Below are 19305 nucleotides of genomic sequence, written 5' to 3'. Positions count from 1 at the left end.
CGGGGCTTGTTCTTTAGTCACGCGACCTCAGAGACGCCCAAAGATTGGCTCTGACCACGCTCGGGAGGAAAGGAGGTGTGTACCCAGCTTGATCTCCAGTTCTCCGTCCGCCTCTTTTTACGTAACGTAATTGGGGAGCGACCTCTCCGAGGACAGTTAGCGTCATCTGGGAGCGCCAGGCGGCCTGACTACAGGTAAGGTTGGCGTGCTGAGTACAGTGGAGCCTGGCCACCCCTATGGCACTGTGGGCACTGAGCCGCGCTCTGGGCTCTCTGAGCCTAGCGCCCCCAGCTGTTGCCGCCCCCGTTTCGAGTCTGCTCCCTGCCGCGCAGGTAATCCGCTTTACCCGGGAAGGAGGCTGTTTCCATTTCGGGCCGCCGGAGATGGGAGGCAGGAGGCGGGGGATGCTAGTCTGGTCAGAAGTCACGTACGCCTTGGTTAAGTCAGTCTCAGCCTCAGCTTTCCCCTGTATAAGTGTTGTTATCTTTTAGGGCGAGATTCTTCAGATAAGATACTGGAAACTGCAGATCCAGCTGTAGAGGTTTCATTAATAACCAAAATTTGATTGCCTACGATAAGCCAGGCATAAGTAATAGACATTTCAAATAAATGAACTCATTTCATTCACTCTATAAGGTAGTTATTATCATTCTTATTATTACCGATGAGAAAACTGATAAGCAGTCCAAGGTCACACACTAACTATAGGAGTATGTCTTCAGAGCCTGTGCTCTTAGCCTTTATGATATGATACCTGCAAGGCTGAGTTATTACTCAGATTATGAGAATGCAGGACAAGATGCCAAGAAGAGCCTCAGGTGAAGGTTTCCTAAGGTCCCTAGTGGGCAACTGGTGAGTCACAGAAAAGAGAAGCTGTAAGTCTTACTCTTCTGGAGCTCTCAGGCTGATTGTGATAGTTTGGCAGATGCATACTTTTAAAATCGAAGCCAGGGCTGGCTGGTTAGCTCAGTTAGAGTATAGCAATAACACCAAGGTCCAGGGTTTGATCCCTGCACTGGCCAACTGCCAAAAAAAAAAAACCCCAAAATAAATAAAATTCAAAACCAAACCAACCTACCTGTAAAATGCTGGGAATACAGCAAGGAACAAGACAAAAATGATCCTTACCCTCCGTTCATGTGTGAAAAACTTCCAGAGTCATAATGTAGAGTCCAAAAGGCATATAGGTGCTGATGGTGGTACATGACTGTGTGGCAGTTACTGGCTCTGGAAAAGGGAGTTGTTGAGGGAAGGAAAGTCTTCCTGGAGAAGGAGAGTATAGAGTAAACTTTGGAAGGAGATGACCAAGGGGAGAATATTCCACTGAAATAATTCAGAGGTAGATCTCTATACATACCAGCTACGAAAAAAAGAAAAGAAAAACTTCAGAGGTGAGAGGATCAAACATACATGCACCTGGATAAACATTCTGCACTGGTATCTGTGCAAGCTGTGAAGGGTGGAGTTTTTGGACAGCTGGTCTGGGACACTTCCAGGAGGAAGTGGTCTAAATGCTAAAATTTATCTGTGCCCTCTCCCCTGGTTCTTTAGTCCTCCTTCAATTAGCTTTCAAGTGAAAGAGATTTCTGTTTATCCCTAGGTGATGAGCAATGCCCTCCTCCAACTGCCCTCTACCTTGATGTTGCTCCCCTGCCGCCCAGTCCTTACCTCTGTGGCCCTTAGTGCCAAGTTTGTGTCCTGGAAGAGTCGTACCAAGTACACTATTAAACCAGTGAAGATGAGGAAGTCTGGGGGTCGAGACCACACAGGTGGGAGCAAGGGCAAGGATATTTAAGTTGTAAAGGGGAAAAACATGCTATAACCCTAGATCTGTGTACTGACACACTTATACCTTGTAAGGCCAAAGAATGTAATTAAAAAGCATTTATTAGGCTCCTTCTGCATGTAGTATGTGTGTAGGAGCCAGAGAATAGCATGCAAAGCAACAGACGGCTTATCTGTGCTATTAAGACAATCTGGGGGGCCGATCCCGTGGCGCACTCAGGAGAGTGCAGCGCTGGGAGAGCAGCAGCGCTCCCGCCGCGGGTTCGGATCCTATATAGGGATGGCCGGTGCGCTCACTGGCTGAGCGCGGTGCAGCTGGTCACAAAAAAGACAAAAAAAAAAAAAAAGACAATCTGGGTAATTGAAGAAAACTGGCCATACACAGTAAGTTCCATGACATTTTCTTGCATACCCTTCAAAAACTTATAACAGTTGAAATTATTTGAGCACAATTTACATGGCTCTCAGTAAACTTATTGAATTCAGTAATTTGAAAAGATTTTATCTGGAAATTTTATACAATTTCAGTAATCATATAATATTTTTACCAAGGTTTGTGTAGATATTGCCTCCCCCACCCATTCCAGTGCTGTGCAAATTTTTTATCATTTTCTGCTTGTGCCACAATATTGGGAAGCTCTGCCCTCTGGCCAAGGATGAGCCTGTTCCCAATGCTGGGAGTTGAACTAGTCTGACCTGGATCACGTCTCCAAACTGTCATGACCACAGGCCGCATTCGAGTGCATGGTATTGGCGGAGGCCACAAACAACGTTATCGCATGATTGACTTTCTGCGTTTCCGGCCCGAGCAGGAGACCAATCCAGGACCCTTTAAGGAGAGAGTTGTCACAGTCCGCTATGATCCCTGTAGGCAAGTTCGGGATGTGGGACCATGAGGGAAGATCTGAATGACTGCTTTGTAGCTTCTCAGAAGGTGTGGGGCTGCCTAGATGGTCTGCTTCACCTGTCCCTCACTCTAAACAGGTCAGCAAACATAGCTCTGATTGCTGGGGGCAGCCGGAAACGCTGGATCATTGCCACAGAAAATATGCAAGCTGGAGATATAATCCTGAACTCTGACCACATAGGCCGAATGGCAGGTGAGAGATGGTAGCCAGATGTGTGGGCTAGAGGTTGTGAAGGTTCTAGTGCTGATGAAATTCTGTCTTTTAGTTGCTGCTCGGGAAGGGGATGCACATCCTCTTGGGGCCCTGCCCGTGGGGACCCTCATCAACAATGTGGAAAGTGAACCTGGCCGGGGAGCCCAGTATATCCGAGCTGCAGGTATGGGGAAGAAGCTGCCTGGGTCCTACAATTTGGAAGGCCAAGGAGTACCCGAGGTCACAATTCTCTGAACCCATGGGTCCACATCTGGTCCACTAGCAGAGAAAAAGAAGGAAAAAACAAGAATCATGAGGATGAAAATGTGCTTGTGTTTTAACCTAAAACCTTGCATGTATCCTTAATTATATCTACTCCTAAAGGGCAAGACAAGGGCAGCATGTGGGATATGGTTCCCATGTAAATCCCCGCCCCCCCCATACCTCCTCCTCCCTTGTGGAGGGTGGCAAAGCGGCTTCTCCCTTCCCCAGGGACATGTGGTGTGCTACTGCGGAAGGTGAATGGGACAGCCATCATCCAGCTGCCTTCAAAGAGGCAGATGCAGGTGTGTCTTGAGGGTACAGGTGAGAAGGATCAGCAAAGGAGGAATTTTTGGAATGTACCTTTCCTGGCTGGGATAGCTCCCAGGTGTTTTATGATGCAAGGAACTGCCTGGAGCTGGGCCTTGTCCTTTTCTGCCACATGACTAGGCCTGCCTTGTCAGGTTGGCACCATGTGGAATATGCGTTTGTTTTTTAACTACCCAGTTCCTACTGTAGGACCCACACTTAAGTTAACTATGTTGTGCTTTTACCCTCTCCTCTCCCTTCTCTCACTGAGTGTAAGAAGCCTCCCAAGAGTCCTTCCTGCTCTCAACATTGTCAGTCCCCCCTCCGCCCACGGTGCATTCTCCTCCCTGCCCTTTCTCTGTCAGGTGCTGGAAACGTGCATAGCAACAGTGGGCCGAGTATCCAACGTTGATCATAACAAACGGGTCATCGGCAAGGCAGGTCGGAACCGCTGGCTGGGCAAGAGGCCTTCCAGCGGGCTTTGGCACCGCAAGGGGGGCTGGGCTGGCCGAAAGATTCGGCCTCTGCCCCCCATGAAGAGTTATGTGAAGCTGCCCTCTGCTGCTGCCCAAGGCTGATATCCCTGGACTCTAATAAAATGCCCACCATTTTTACCTGTTACTCTTTTTGGGGAGGGGGGAACGGAGGATATGGTACTGACTGGAAGTGGAAAAAAATGAGCAAACAAGTATGGGGGGAAGAGAAAGGAAAGGATAGTATGGAGCCGTACCTACCACCCAGTTCCTTTATATGTAATGGAGGAGGGGGAATAAATGACCTCCAAGGTTTTTTCCAGTTCTGATTTTGGGAAACGGGGAAGGAACTTCCGGCGGCAGGAGGGAGGGCGAAAAGGAAGAGGAAAGGGCGGCGCAGAGGAGGAGGTGCCGCGCATCGCCAAGGTGGCATCCGCTTCTCCTCCCCGGCGCACTCCCAGGGCCCCTAGCTTTCCGCTGGGTCCAGCGGAAATGAACCGTGGCTCTGGGCGGGCGGTGGAGTCCCCAGAGCGGGGCTCCGGCGCCGCTGGCCGGGACCAAGCCCCGCCTTACCTCGGCGGCCGCCAAGCTGCGCAAGCCGGCGATGACAGCGGGTACCCGCGCCACGCCCCCTGTCTGCGGAGGCACGCCCACTCCCGCCTCTCCGCTTCGACCCCCTAGGGGGGCCCAGGCGGGGCCCAAATCTTCGCCAGCGTCGCCGCCATCGTCCGTGCAGCGTCCCTATCTCTGCAAAGGACAGGCCTCGCTCCAAGATCTCGGTGGATTTCTGAGGTGGCCAGAGCCCCGCCGCGGCCCCCTGCCCCTACCCTGGGTTTTCGTCCGCCCAGTCGCCCACCGAGCCTCGTGCTCACTCGACCTCGCGTCCTCCTGTACCACCGTACCTCGGGATTTTCGTTTTTCGGGCCTAGCGTTCCCTTTCCCACCCTGCCTCGCGTCCTCGCTTTCTCCGGTCTCTGATCCCCGTCGACCAAGCCTCGCGCCCCTCACCCACCAGGTCTCCTGTGCACTCTGTCCCGAGCCGCTCGGGTCCCCACCATCCTTGCTATTCCAGTTGCTCCAGCCATAGGCACCTCCAGCCCACCAGTCCCTCTTCCAAGCCCGTCGCGCCTTGCGCTCCCACTCCGTCACCAGTTCTCGAGGTCTCTTGCCTCTACGACTCACACCCCGTGCTTCACCCCTTTCCACACACACTCGGGATCTCCCTCCCCAGCCCTCCCAAACGTAGTCCTCGGGGCTTCACACACCCTCTTCCCAGGGCCGCTCCCTGTCCCAGGGCTTTGGAATTCACTTGTAACTCCAAGGCCGCCCTGCCCCCACTATCCCCACCCCCGCTTTTCTAAACCAACCCCCTCCAGGCTGCAGGGCCTTGGAGACATTCCTTTTAGCCCTCAAATGTGTCCTCGCAGAACAAACCTCAGTGTTCTTCTGCTCAGGCCTGGCCTCACCCAACCAACATACAGCAGACAACTCCTGACCCTGTTTTATTCTCCCGGTCTCCGGAGCGGCCCGACAGCTGTTGCTACATTTGCTTCCCCAACTCCTGGATGTCCTTGACTTTCCGACCTCCCCTCTCACCCTTAGCTTGCCTGTTCTCTTTTGCTTGTGTGTCCCAGGTGCCAGGATGGTGGGGGAACTCCGCTACAGGGAATTCAGGGTGCCTCTGGGGCCTGGCTTGCATGCCTATCCTGATGAGCTGATCCGCCAGCGAGTGGGTCACAATGGACATCCTGAGTACCAGATCCGCTGGCTCATCCTCCGGCGTGGGGATGATGGGGAAGGGGACTCGAGTCAAGCGGACTGCAAGGCTGAGCACATCCTGCTATGGATGTCCAATGACGAGATCTATGCCAACTGTCACAAGATGCTGGGCGAGAACGGCCAGGTTATCGGTCCCTCCCAGGAGTCTGCAGGGGAGGTTGGGACCCTGGACAAATCTGTGCTGGGGGAGATGGAAACGGATGTGAAGTCCCTTATTCAGAGGGCCCTTCGGCAGCTGGAGGAGTGTGTGGGTGCCATTCCTCCTGCTCCTCTGCTTCACACTGTCCATGTGCTCAGCGCCTATGCCAGCATCGAGCCCCTCACTGGGGTGTTCAAGGACCCAAGGGTCCTGGACTTGCTCATGCACATGTTGAGTAGTCCTGATTATCAGATTCGCTGGAGCGCAGGCCGGATGATACAAGCCCTGTCCTCCCATGATGCTGGTGAGGAGCAGTGTGGGGAGGAAGGGAAAGCAGGAGAGGGGCTGGGTCGGCTCAGGGACTCACAGGACACTGTGCCAGAAGCCTCTGACCTCATCAGTACGTAAATGATTCTGTTGCTCTTCTCTTGGAGTTGGAAGAAAAGGAGGTGGGGGAGGAGGGGCATCTCTGCAGAAAGAGGAAAGACTGAATCCTTAAGAACCTAATATTAATTAATTGGCTTTCTATGAAAAGGAATAGTTTAGAGTTTACACTGTTGCAGATTGTGTGTGTGTGTGTGTGTGTGTATACGTGTGCACATACGAATAAGATGGTAAATTTTGGCTTTTGAAGCAAGTCAGCAAATTATGTCATTCCCACTGTGTGATGGCAAAAGGATTGGATTGAAAAAGTAGAGGGTTGGGCCGAGCCCGTGGCGCACTTGGTAGAGTGCGGCGCTGGGAGCGCTGCAACGCTCCCGCCGCGGGTTCGGATCCTATATAGGACTGGCCGGTGCACTCACTGGTTGAGTGCCGGTCACGAAAAGGACAAAAAAAGAAAAAAAAAGAAAAAGTAGAGGGTCTAGGAGAGATACCTGGGAAGGATGAGGTTAGGGAGCAGTTACTGATTGGGATGTGGGTTACAGGGACCCGGACTCAGATCCTTCTGTCACTGAGCCAGCAAGAGGCCATTGAGAAACACCTGGATTTTGACAGCCGCTGTGCTCTGCTAGCACTATTTGCACAGGCCACACTCTCTGAACATCCCATGTCTTTTGAGGGCATTCAGCTGCCACAGGTATACTGTGGGGTGGGGGGAGCTGTGAACAAGATTTAAGGACCAGGCCTTTGCACCTGTCTGCAGAGGACAGTGTGGAAAGAGGGGCTAAAACTGGCAAAGGGTGGATGTAGGCCAAAGGTTGTATTCCACAGGTCCCAGGAAGGCTGCTCTTCTCCCTGGTAAAGCGCTATTTGCATGTCACCTCCCTGCTGGATCAGCTGAACGACAGTGCTGTGGGACCAGGTGCCCAGAACAACTCTGCTCCCGAGGAGTTGAGTGGCGAGAGGGGTAGGCTGGAGTTGGAGTTCAGTATGGCCTTGGGCACCCTGATCTCTGAGCTGGTGCAGGCCATGCGCTGGGACCAGGCTTCAAGACCAGGGAACTCGGTCCGGTGCCCCTGTTCCATCTTCCAGCCGGCAGATGCAGACCCAGGGCTCCAATCTGCCCAGGCACGGCCCTCTCTGAGGAGGTCAAGGCAGTTTCGCCCTCGCTCTGAGTTCGCAAGTGGCAATACCTATGCCTTGTATGTGCGGGACACGCTGCAGCCAGGGATGCGAGTGCGGATGCTGGATAATTACGAGGAGATCAGTGCTGGGGACAAGGGCGAGTTCCAGCAGAGCAACAATGGCGTGCCCCCTGTGCAGGTGAATGGGACACGGTGGTGGGACACTGTTGGAGATCTATTTGGAGTGGGCCATAGCTGGGGCTTCCATATAGTGAGTTCTGGCAGGCCACCCAAGGAGGAAACCCTCAGTAAGACTGGGATAGTAAAAGGGGGTCAGCAATTGAAAGGGGGGCCATTTGGAGAATATCTGGGTTTAGGAGGCTGTGAGGTCAAGAAGACTAACACCCAGGAAGAAACTGATATAGCAAGACCCCCAAAAGTCAGGGTCAGGGAGATGTGGTGGTTGAGGCCAAGAAGAAGTGTAGGGGCAGAAGCCATCAAAGATAGGATGAGAGGAGAGGCAAAACGCATCCCTATATCCCAATAAGGGGAATATGTCCTCTGTGTGTGTGTATACGTTCTCCATATGCCAGTGTTTTGCTATTTGGAGGTTTTTCCAAACCTGGCCAAATGGTCATCCTGAGGACTATTGTTCCGTATCATTGGGCCACAGCTAGTCATTAGTGAGCCCTCTCTCCACCTTCCCTCTCCTTTTTCCCCTATCCTCCAGGTGTTGTGGGAATCAACGGGCCGCACCTATTGGGTACACTGGCACATGCTGGAGATCTTGGGCTTTGAGGAAGACGTTGAGGACATGGTTGAGGCTGATGAGTACCAGAGGGCTGTGGTCAGTGGAGCCCTGGGTGGAGGTGAGCTCAGAGAGGAAGCAGGGGTCAGCTCTGAGCAGAGGAGCAGTTGTCTGGCTGGGTGGGCAGTGACATCCCTTTGCTCCATGGCCCATTTCCACAGCCCTGCCCTCCTGGCGCTGGAAGCCCATGACAGAGCTTTATGCCATGCCTTACGTGCCACCTGAGGATGAGGACGCTGAAGAGAGTGAACACCTGACCCAGGCTGAGTGGTGGGAGCTCCTCTTCTTCATCAAGAAGCTGGATGGACATGACTATCAAGAGGTTCTACAGATCCTCCAGGAGAACCTGGATGGGGAGGTAGAGCAGCCTGGAGACACCTGGAGGTTGGAGGGCTTCCCTGCAAGGGCTGGACTGTCATAGAGCATTTGGAAGGCTCAGGATGGGAAGCAGAGGTCAGAGAGTGTAAAGGGCCGCAGGGAGGGGTCTGGAATGTTTGGAGGTGGGAGGTGTTGGTGAGCTGTTTGGGAGGAGCCAGCAGACAGTTATGAGAGGTTCAGGGTAGAGGATGTGTGTGCAGAGAGATTTCCACCCCTACCAAATGTCCTCTGGAGCCTCTCTGCCTGCAGGGCCACCTGCAGTGAGAGCTTCTCCCCGGTGGCAGATTCTGGATGATGAGATCCTGGCTGAGCTGGCTGTGCCTATGGAGTTGGCCCAGGACCTGCTGCTGGCTCTGCCACAGCGACTCAGTGAAAGTGCTCTCAGGGACCTGCTCAACTGCCGTGTCTACAGGAAGTATGGGCCCGGGGCCCTGACAGGGCAGCCACCCTACCAATCCCTTCTAGAAGCCTACCAAGATGCCCTCCTACTGGAAGCCCAGGAATCAGATAATGAAACCAGAGTGGAATGTGAGTGCCAGACAGACAAAGCAGCTGAGCAGACTTGCCTTTAGGAGGGCGTTAGCACAGGAGAGATGTCTGTGCTGATTTTTGAGCAATCCAGTCTGGAAGAGGTAGTACCTTAGGAAGAATCTGAAACTTAGAGACAAGCAACAAATGGAGAAGCTGACATTGTACTCCCATCAAAAAATGAAGGAGGGTGTAAAGTTTGAAAATTGCGAGAGATTTTTGAAGTCTTAAAAAAGCCCCCACATTTAACTTTTACTATTGGAGGCAAAAACAAATTATTACATGCTTTTATTTTCATTTATTTATTTTTGTTGGCCAGTACAGGGATTGAACCCTGGGCCTTGGTGTTATCAGCACCATGCTCTTTTTTTTTTTTTTTTTTTTTTTTCTTTTTTTAAACAGCTGGCTGGCTGGTACAGGGATCTAGATCTGCTACCTTGGTGTTATAAGGCTGTGCTCTAACCAAGTGAACCAACCAGCCTGCATGCCTTTAAATAGAGAGAAATGCTCTGCTATTTGCAAACACAAAGCTACTTTGCTATTTTAAGAATATAAAATATAAAATTTGTCACGAAGCTGTCTTATAAGTATATTAAGAGATAGTATGAGATCCCCAAACTTAACTTTTAGGAGGACAAAAAAAATCAAAAGCATTTTTAGGAAAAAATTAGAAAAAAAAATTGAGAGTCATGAATCTGTCTATCCTTTTCTGAGCCTTCATATCACTAACAATGACCAACTCTTGTGATTCCCGTCTTCCTGTAGCAAAAGAACTCCCATCTCAGAGCCCCAACACTCCCCTACAGTGTCTGGTGGAGGGTTATGGTCCGGCTGGGAAAATCCTCCTAGATCTGGAGCAAGCCCTCAGCTTGGAGGGGACCCGGGAGAACGAGGTCAAGCCAGTCCTGCTGCGGCTGCAGCGGCAGCCCCAGACCTTCCTTACACTGATGCGGAGCCTGGATACTCCAGCAGCAACCCACAGGGCCCTGCACCTGACCGTTCTGAGGTGGGGGGGGAGTGGGGGGAAAGGTGGGGTTGGACAGAAGGGGTCTCTGAGGCTGGCTACACATCTCTCTGTCCTCCCATTCCCTCCCCCAGAATCCTGATGCAGCTGGTGGACTTCCCTGAGGCACTGCTGCTCCCCTGGCATGAGGCCATGGATGCCTGCATGGCCTGCCTGCGGTCCCCAAACACCAACCGAGAGGTACCCCTGCCCTGCTCTTAGGAGATGCTGGGAGGGAAAGGACATAAGGCAGCCACTGGCGAGGCAGCCCCCCTGGGCAAGGCTCTGGAGGGCACGACAAAGCCTTTGTGCTCTTGGTTTGAGTTTCGCTTTTAAAATTGGATTTTATTTCTTTAAATAGGTAATACATTCACATGGTTCACAAATCAAAACGATATAAGGTACACATTGAGAATTCTCGCTGTCATCCAAATCCCTGTTCCCCCAGTACCTCCACACACCCTTTATTGTTAACCACTTGTATTAATTGATGTGTCCCTCCTGTATTTCCTTACGCCAATGTAAACAAACCCAAATGTATGGTCTTACCATCCTCTTTCTTACACAAAAGGATATATATATATATTACATTAAGAGCTTCAGCAACACCTTTTTATTGCTGGCCCTGTGGGAGCGAGGGGGTGAAGGAGGTAGAGGGGACCATCACATACCAGAGTCCCCTGCAAGAAATATAGAGAGGTCCCGGGCACAGAAGGCTTTGGAAGGGGTCAGAGAAGTAGGGTCGTGGTGGCAGTGAGTGTCCGCAGTCCACATCTTTAGCTGTTCCCCAGATGTTAGTTTCTGAGGTGGACTCACTGAGTGTCCACACACAAATCCAGTCCCGCCTGGTCCCCTTCCAGCTATCCTGGTGCCTGTGCTTGGGGCCTGAACATCTCAAAAGGCAGCCCTACAACTGGTTCTTGGGACAGCTGGGCCTGAATGAAAGAACCCAGGGATGCTCTCTGCACCTGTTGCCAACATAAGCAGTTGTCTAGAACCCCAGGGTGGCAGGTGTCTCTTGGCTTTTTCCGTTTTGGTTTGTCTTTGGTTCTCTAACTCCACCTGATTTTCATGTCTCCCACATCCCTGTCTTACTTTCTCACTATGTCTTGTTCACTGCAGCATCCCCAGTGCCCAGCACACCATGGGTATATACTACTGCAAATGCCCTTGTGGCATGTGCCCTGTCTCCTTTATTCACCTCCCCATTCATGTCCTCATCCCAGGTGCTCCAGGAACTGATCTTCTTCCTGCACCGCCTGACCTCTGCAAGCAGGGACTATGCTGTGGTGCTGAATCAGCTGGGAGCCCGAGATGCTATCTCCAAGGCCCTGGAGAAGCACCTGGGAAAGCTGGAGCTGGCTCAGGAGCTGCGAGACATGGTGTTCAAGTGTGAGAAGCATGCCCACCTCTACCGGAAACTCACTACCAACATCCTGGGAGGCTGCATCCAGGTCAGGAGGAAGGGCAGAGGGAAGCTTGTGGGTTCTGAGCTGCATATGAATATGAAGCCTGAGCAGTAGCAGGGAAGGGGACATGTTCCTGAATCAGAACAGCAGGTGACTAGTGAACCTGGGGGCATTTGTTCCCTGCCCTGCTCTGCCAGTGTTGTGGAGAAAGTCCCACCTGCTCTTTTCCCCATACATTTTTCCGTGTGTCTTTCCACATTCCTCCCTCTCCCCTTCCCTCTGATATTCCGCCTGCAGATGGTGCTAGGCCAGATTGAAGACCACAGACGAACCCACCGGCCCATCAATATCCCTTTCTTTGATGTTTTCCTCAGATATCTGTGCCAGGGTTCGTGCCTTTCCCCCATTATTCCACATCCCCACACCTGTGTCCCCTCCACTCCCTACCAGGCTGTGACCTCCACCCCTTCCCACTTGTCCCTAGGCTCCAGTGTAGAAGTGAAGGAGGACAGGTGCTGGGAGAAGGTGGAGGTGTCCTCCAACCCACACCGGGCCAGCAAGCTGACGGACCGCAACCCCAAGACCTACTGGGAGTCCAGTGGCAGTGCTGGATCCCACTACATCACCTTGCACATGCATCAGGGCATCCTGGTCAGGTAACATGCTCCCGTGCATATGCTTAGCCACATACCCATGCTTTCTCGTGACTTCACCATATTTGTCTTGGGTGAAACACCCCCCACCCCCAAGCACTTGGCCAAAGTGCTTGTCTGGGCTCTGTCTGAAGGGATATGACAGGTTCTCATTCCAACTGGTTCCTCCTCCCTATACCCAGGCAGCTGACTCTGCTGGTGGCCAGCGAGGACTCGAGCTACATGCCAGCCCGGGTGGTGGTGTATGGGGGTGACAGCACCAGCTCTCTTAACACGGAACTCAACTCGGTAGGGGCCCCTGTGCCATAGGCCCACCCCTCATAGAATCCGCCCTCCTGCCCAGACTCTAAACTCCTAGGGCCGACCCGTGGCTCACTCGGGAGAGTGTGGTGCTGATAACACCAAGGCCATGGGTTCAGATCCCATATACGGATGGCCAGTTAGCTCACTTGGGAGAGTGTGGTGCTGACAACACCAAGTCAAGGGTTAAAATCCCCTTACCTGTCATCTTTAAAAAATAAATAAATAAATAAATAAATCGACTCCTAAACTCCTCCCTGTCTTGAGCCACACAGAAAGTAGAGTCCTTTATCCCTGTGCCTACATGAAGGCATCAGGCCCTGAGCAGAGGGAGTGGCATTAGGACCCCTTTGTCAGGACCCCACGTATCCCGGGCCTGGGGAAGCAAGGGACACAGTGAAGAGACTGGAGCTGACTTGGGTGCTCTCAGCACTCTCATCCACAGGTGTGGAGGTGACAGCCCTCTCTGCCCCCTGCCAGGTGAATGTGATGCCCTGTGCTAGCCGGGTGATCCTCCTGGAGAACCTGAACCACTTCTGGCCCATCATCCAGATCCGCATAAAGCGCTGCCAGCAGGTAGTACAGGGAGTGTGGGGTGTGGCCCTGGATAGGGGGCTCTGAGCCTTGGAACTGTTGCAGATCTTGAGCCAGAACTCTAGCGTGGGTCTTGGGCAGCTCCAAGTGTGAGGCTTGAGGGCGTGGGGCAAGCAAAAAGGCCTGTGTGCATTGCAGGGCGGCATCGACACACGCATTCGGGGGTTAGAAGTCCTGGGCCCCAAGCTTATGTTCTGGCCAGTGTTCCGGGAGCAGTTGTGTCGCCACACTCGCCTCTTCTACATGGTTCGGGCACAGGCCTGGAGTCAGGACATCGTGGAGGACCGCAGGAGCCTCTTGCACCTGAGTTCTAGGTATGTGGGAGCGTGTGTGTGTGCCTGTGTCTGTGTGAAAGGTAAGGTTGTTGCAAATGGCTGGTGGGTGGCATCTCCGGAGGCAGAAGATGGAGGTTTAATCTGCTTGGGAAGGGTGCCAGTGTTCTGAGGTGTGGGGAGGAGAAGAAAGGATAAAGACAAGGGATTTCTGTGGTGGGAATGGGCTATTCCAGTTGGTGGAGGGTAGTTCTTTTTTTTTTGTCTTTTTCGTGACCGGCACTCAGCCAGTGAGTGCACCGGCCATTCCTATGTAGGATCCAAACCCGCGGCGGGAGCATCGCTGCGCTCCCAGTGCCGCACTCTCCCGAGTGCACCACGGGCTCGGCCCTGGAGGGTAGTTCTGAAGTACTGAGTGGAGCTTCAGTCTGGGTGCTGGGGGTTGGTCCCTGACGCCTTCCTCCCCCATCTCATCTCCAGACTCAATGAGGCTCTGCGCCAGGAGCAGAATTTTGCTGATCACTTCCTCCCTGATGATGAGGCTGCCCAAGCACTGGGCAAGACCTGCTGGGAGGCCCTGGTCAGCCCCCTGGTGCAGAACATCACCTCACCCGGTAACCACCCTGACACCTGGCCCCTTTCCTATTCCATTGTGAGGCCCCACTCAGCAGCTCCTTCTGCTGTACCCTAGAACCACCTGGGTTATGCTCTTTGCCTTTTTGGTACTTGCATTCATCACCTCTGTGCCCTCTGCTCACAGCCCAGGGGCTGCTCCCGTTCTCAAGTGCCAGCTGACACCGTGAGGTCAGGAGGGGACTTGCTACCCCTCACCATATGATTCAGTCCAGTTGTGCTTTCTCTACACTCCTGTCCAGCCCGGCCTCTCCCACTTCCCTGGCTGGGGACATGCCAGGCCATGGCTTGTTTTCCTTGATCTCCAGATGAGGATGGCATCAGCCCCCTGGGCTGGCTGCTGGACCAGTACCTGGAGTGTCGGGAGGCTGCCCACAACCCTCAGAGCCGCTCAGCAGCCTTTTCCTCGCGGGTGCGCCGCCTCACCCACCTGCTGGTGCATGTTGAGCCCTGTGGGACATCCCCTCTGGTGATGGCCACTCCTCGGCCCAGTGAGTGCCAGGGTCCAGGTGGGGAGCTCTAGTGAGGAACGGTTTCCTGGGGCCCACCACCCCCTCCACACCACAGGATTCCATCTATCTTCCCCTTTCCCCTCCCTGTGTGCTCAGCCTGCTCATCTTATAGCATGTCAGGAAAGGCCTCAGGGCTCAGCCTTGGCTAGGGACCTGGGAGCCAGGGGGCTGCCCCTCCTTGCCCCTGCCACTTCCTCTGTCGCCACAGAGGGCAGGAACAGAAGCCACGACTGGAGCTCCTTGGCTACCCGGGGCCTTCCCAGCAGCATCATGAGGAACCTGACCCGCTGTTGGCGGGTCGTGGTGGAGGAGCAGGTGGGCAGGAGCAGGTGTCAGGGAGAGAGGGGCACTGTAATGGTGGCACACTGGGTTGCCTCTTCATGCCTCTCCTGCCCCTTCCTTGCAGGTGAACAATTTTCTGACCTCATACTGGCGGGATGATGACTTTGTACCACGCTATTGTGAGCACTTTCACAATCTGCAGAAGTCGAGCTCTGAGCTGTTTGGGCCCCGGGCAGCCTTCTTGCTGGCACTGCAGAATGGCTGTGCCGGTGCCTTGCTGAAGCTCCCTTTTCTCCAAGCTGCCCACGTAAGCCTCCCACCCGGCCTCTCCACAAGCTCTCCCTTCCCTACCTCCTCACAGTGCCCCACCCTTCTGTTCCCATTCTTTGATGAACACATGTTTGTATATAACCATGTTATCAACAATTTGAAAAATGGAAAAAAAAGATTATGACCTACAGTATGCCATCCATTAGTATATCTTGATATACTTTTATTAGTATGCATAATTTACTAAAGAGTTTACTCACAAGTAGTTACAATGCTCTATCCTGTTTTCTTTTCACTATTACATTAGGGGCCTTTTTCAGTGTTGCTTTTTGTCCTCTTTTTTTTCTTTTTTTGTGGCTGGCTGGTACAGGGATCGAACCCTGGACCTTGCTAAGTTATCAGCACCATTCTCTAACCAACTGAGCTAACCATCGAGCCAACTTTTTGTCCTCATTTTCAATTTTTGCATAAAATACCATCTCCTGGATGTACTATGATTTACTTTACCATTCCCATTCTTTCAATAAATATTTAATAAGCACAGAAGATAGAGTAGGGAGCAAGATAGACAAAGTCCTTCTCAAAGTTAGAGTCTTCTAGGGAAGATGCAATGTTAAGCAAATGAGAAACAAAAGTCAGTGAGCACCCTGATAAGCAAGGTTCAGTGCCAGGAGCATGAAGCCATGGCTGCTTGAGTTGCTTCCAATTCCGTTTTATCTAATAGGAACATGACAGTTGGACTATCTTTGTGCACATAACTTGTTTCCTCATTTTAAATTATTTTTATTAGTTTGATTTTTAGATACAATGTGTTAAAACACTTTTCTTTTTCTTTTTTTTTGGCAACTGACCTGTACAGGAATACAGGTCCTTAGATGGTGTAGGAATACACCAGCCCTAGATGTTGGTGTCAGCAGCACCACCATTCTCTAACCAACTGAGCTAACTGGCCAGCCCCTACTTTTCATAATTGTTAATATTGTTAATTTGCACAATTGTTAATGATTGCATAAAATACCCTTATAGAAGTGTTGACCAATTTATGAAGCCACCAGCCATTCCCATCTATTTTTTCAGACCCTCCTTACTGCTCCCACTCACCTGCTCACTGGCTTACTCGTTCAGGGTTTTCCTGTGCTCTTTCAACACCCAGGTGAGTGAGCAGTTTGCCCGGCATATTGACCAGCGGATCCAGGGAAGCCGGATTGGGGGAGCCCGAGGGATGGAGATGCTGGCGCAGCTGCAGCGATGTCTGGAAACCGCTCTGATTTTCTCTGGCCTGGAAATAGCCACCACCTTTGAGCATTACTACCAGTGAGTGTGAACCTAGGAGATGGGAGATGGAGGAAGTGGGAATGTGGGGGCAGGGCCAGCTCACGGGGCCTGGGAATCTGGGATGCAAGCATGCCAGAGCCCTGGAGCGGGAAGCTGGCACCCACACTGAGGGTTGGCCTGGGCTGTGTGTACTGCAGACACTACATGGCGGACCGTCTCCTGGGCGTGGGCTCGAGCTGGTTGGAGGGGGCTGTGCTGGAGCAGATCGGATCCTGCTTCCCCAACCGCCTCCCCCAGCAGATGTTGCGGAGCCTGAGCACCTCCGAGGAGCTGCAGCGCCAGTTCCATGTCTACCAGCTCCAGCGGCTTGATCAGGAACTCCTGAAGCTGGAAGACACAGAGAAGAAAATACAGGTGGGTGCCAGGGAGGGGATGAGCAAATGGGAGGGTAGGAAGGAAGAGAGGCACAGAGCAGACAGGAGGAGGCCCACGGCATTTGCAAACCCTGTGTCCCTTCAGGTGGGCCATGAGGCTAGTGGCAAAGAGTACAAGAGCGAGAAGAAAGAGGAAGCTGGGGCGGCTGCAGCAGCAGACATGGTGGAGGGAGAGAAGGAGGATGAGGACCTCTACTATGAAGGGGCGATGCCAGAGATATCTGTGCTCGTCCTGTCCCCGCGCTGCTGGCCTGTTGCCTCTATCTCCCACACGCTGAACCCCAGAACCTGCCTGCCCTCCTACCTGAGGGGCACTTTGAACCGATACTCCAACTTCTACAACAAAAGTGAGCAGCCAGTCAGAGGGAACTTGGGTCTGGGGAGAGGGTGGGGTCCTGGGAAGGGACCCCGGATTGCGGGCAGACCCTGGGGTAGGGAGCCTTAATGTGTAACAAAATGGTCTTTAGGGATAAGAATTCCTTAGGCAGGGCTGATTGGTTAGCTCAGCTGGTTAGAGCACGATGTTATATCACCAAGGTCAAGGGTTCAGATTCCTCATGCTTCTTCCTACCCCACCCCAACCAGCCAGCCACAAAAAAAAAAGAATTACAACTGGGAGTGGGAGGTGCTGTCAGACACCAGATCCCCACATCGTTGCCTTTTCTGTCCTTAAAGAAGTCCTAGGAATCTCTTTGTGAGTAGGAGGGAGGATGAAGGGGGGAGGCTCTGAGGTCCCCAAAAGAGCCTTCCCTTGGGGGTAGGTGTCTGGCTCCCTCCTGGCTAGTCACCCATAATCCTAAACTCCCCATGGGGTATGTATCCCTGGGCTGGGCAGCAACAAAGGAGGGAAAGAGATGCAAACCTTGCCCTCAGAGAACTCCCAGACTAATGGGGGAGACATTGTTTCCTCTCTCACATGTTCTAGTCTAATAAGAGCCTTGGTCTTTCCTCACTTCATGGCTTTGTCTCCCTAAAAAAAATGGGGCACTCCTTGAATGCACTAATTGGAGCCTGCCTGGCACAGGGTTAGGCACAGAGTGGCTCCCAGATACCTCAGGCTCTCCGGGGAGGTGGGCACAGAGAAGGCTGACATCTGGAAGCTCAGACCAGGAGCCACAGTGTCTGTAGATGCTGGGACGACGTGCTCTGCAGAGGTCAGCAGGGGCAAAGCTGACCACTGGTGTACCATCACTTCAACCCCTAACTCCCTCCTTTCCCCTGCTCTGTCTCTCTCCTCCTCCCTGGTACTTCTCCAGGTCAGAGCCATCCTATCCTAGAGCAAGGCCCACAAAGGCGGCTGCAGTGGACATGGCTGGGCCGGGCTGAGCTGCAATTTGGGGACCAGACCCTGCATGTGTCCACCATACAGATGTGGTTGTTGCTGTATCTCAATGATCTGAAGGTGGCCTCACCCCTCTGCACCTCCCTGTTCTCTTCCATTTTGTCCCTCACCTTTCTTCCCTAAAGTTGACTCCTTCCCTCCATCCTTTCCTCTCCACCCCTTGAGAAGCCCTGAATGCTTTCCACCTCTTCTCTTAAGATGGTCTCTGTAGAGAGTCTGCTGGCACTCTCGGGGCTCTCTCTAGATGTGCTGAATCAGGCGATTGGGCCTCTCACCTCTTCAAGAGGTCCCTTGGACCTTCATGAGGAAAAGGATGTACCAGCAGGTATGTACTTAAGGCCAGAGGGGCCTCTGCTCTAAGCCAGGGCCAGGCTCCTCATGGGCCCTTCACTGAATGACCAGTATTTATGTCAGGGTTTCTCAAGGTTCGAGATGGCAGCGAGGAACCTAGGCCAAGGAGAGGAAACGTGTGGCTCATCCCACCTCAGACATACCTGAAAGCTGAGGATGAAGAAGGCCGGAACTTGGAGAAGAGACGGAATCTTCTGAACTGCCTCATTGTCCGAATCCTCAAGGCCCACGGGGATGAAGGGCTGCACATTGATCAGCTTGTCTGTCTGGTAGTGGGGTGGGCACAGTGGGTGAGGGAGTTTTGTGGGGGTTGGGGGGACAGTCCACAGGAGGAGGTGGGTCCATGTTTGAAACATCTTGTTCACTGTGCAGCCTGTAGTGTATGAGTATGACTGGGGTGCACCTGATGTCCTTGGGGCTTCCTGTCCTAGAAGTTTGTGGTTGGAGTGGAAGCTAGAGGTGGGGTAAGCTGGGTGTCTCTAACCTACTGTTTCTCCTTTCCTCTCCCATACCAGGTGCTGGAGGCATGGCAGAAAGGCCCTTGTCCCCCCAGGGGTTTGGTCAGCAGCCTTGGTAGGGGGTCTGTCTGCAGTAGCACTGATGTCCTCTCCTGCATCCTGCACCTCCTGAGCAAGGGCACACTGAGACGCCATGATGACCGGCCCCAGACGCTATCCTATGCAGTCCCCGTGACTGTGATGGAGCCTCACACTGAGTCCCTGAACCCAGGCTCCTCAGGCCCCAACCCACCCCTCACCTTCCACACCCTGCAGATTCGCTCTCGGGGTGTGCCCTATGCATCCTGCACTGGCACTCAGAGCTTCTCTACCTTCCGGTAGTCCTGGAGATGGGGTTGGGGTAGGTACAGCTGGGGCTTTCTACAGAAATAAAATGCAGGAGTTTGATTACA

The 19305-nt window shown here is 52.9% G+C and overlaps 2 protein-coding genes across 7 annotated transcripts; both read left to right on the top strand.

Moving 5' to 3' along the window:
* The first annotated feature begins 125 nt into the window (after window positions 1–125).
* MRPL2 (mitochondrial ribosomal protein L2) lies at window positions 126–4069 on the top strand. 3 transcript variants are annotated; one of them, XM_063096575.1, is made up of 7 exons: window positions 126–194; window positions 1601–1769; window positions 2515–2656; window positions 2770–2885; window positions 2959–3069; window positions 3378–3451; window positions 3821–4069. In XM_063096575.1, exons 2-7 carry the CDS (start codon window positions 1604–1606, stop codon window positions 4031–4033), a joined length of 822 nt encoding a protein of 273 aa, XP_062952645.1. In that variant the 5' UTR covers window positions 126–194; window positions 1601–1603; the 3' UTR covers window positions 4034–4069. The 3 variants fall into 3 exon arrangements, with proteins under 3 accessions (XP_062952645.1, XP_062952644.1, XP_062952646.1); XM_063096574.1 differs by having other exon boundaries at window positions 172–332; XM_063096576.1 differs by lacking the exon at window positions 3378–3451 and having other exon boundaries at window positions 172–332; window positions 3821–3958.
* Window positions 4070–4430: 361 nt separating this feature from the next.
* Window positions 4431–19305, top strand: CUL7 (cullin 7). 4 transcript variants are annotated; one of them, XM_063096572.1, is made up of 26 exons: window positions 4431–4720; window positions 5563–6150; window positions 6773–6924; window positions 7059–7550; window positions 8082–8220; window positions 8321–8517; window positions 8822–9065; window positions 9831–10071; window positions 10164–10269; window positions 11295–11522; window positions 11775–11865; window positions 11962–12133; window positions 12313–12418; window positions 12911–13006; window positions 13163–13338; window positions 13777–13910; window positions 14238–14420; window positions 14650–14756; window positions 14848–15030; window positions 16147–16307; window positions 16466–16682; window positions 16788–17049; window positions 17959–18104; window positions 18243–18369; window positions 18459–18655; window positions 18911–19305. In XM_063096572.1, exons 2-26 carry the CDS (start codon window positions 5571–5573, stop codon window positions 19232–19234), a joined length of 5061 nt encoding a protein of 1686 aa, XP_062952642.1. In that variant the 5' UTR covers window positions 4431–4720; window positions 5563–5570; the 3' UTR covers window positions 19235–19305. The 4 variants fall into 4 exon arrangements, with proteins under 4 accessions (XP_062952642.1, XP_062952641.1, XP_062952640.1 ...); XM_063096571.1 differs by having other exon boundaries at window positions 18459–18664; XM_063096570.1 differs by having other exon boundaries at window positions 5563–6246; window positions 18459–18664.

Source organism: Cynocephalus volans, chromosome 5 (assembly GCF_027409185.1).
Source record: "Cynocephalus volans isolate mCynVol1 chromosome 5, mCynVol1.pri, whole genome shotgun sequence".
NCBI lineage: Eukaryota > Metazoa > Chordata > Mammalia > Dermoptera > Cynocephalidae > Cynocephalus > Cynocephalus volans.
Note: the sequence above shows the minus strand (reverse complement) of the source record. Positions and strands in the feature narration are given on the sequence as shown.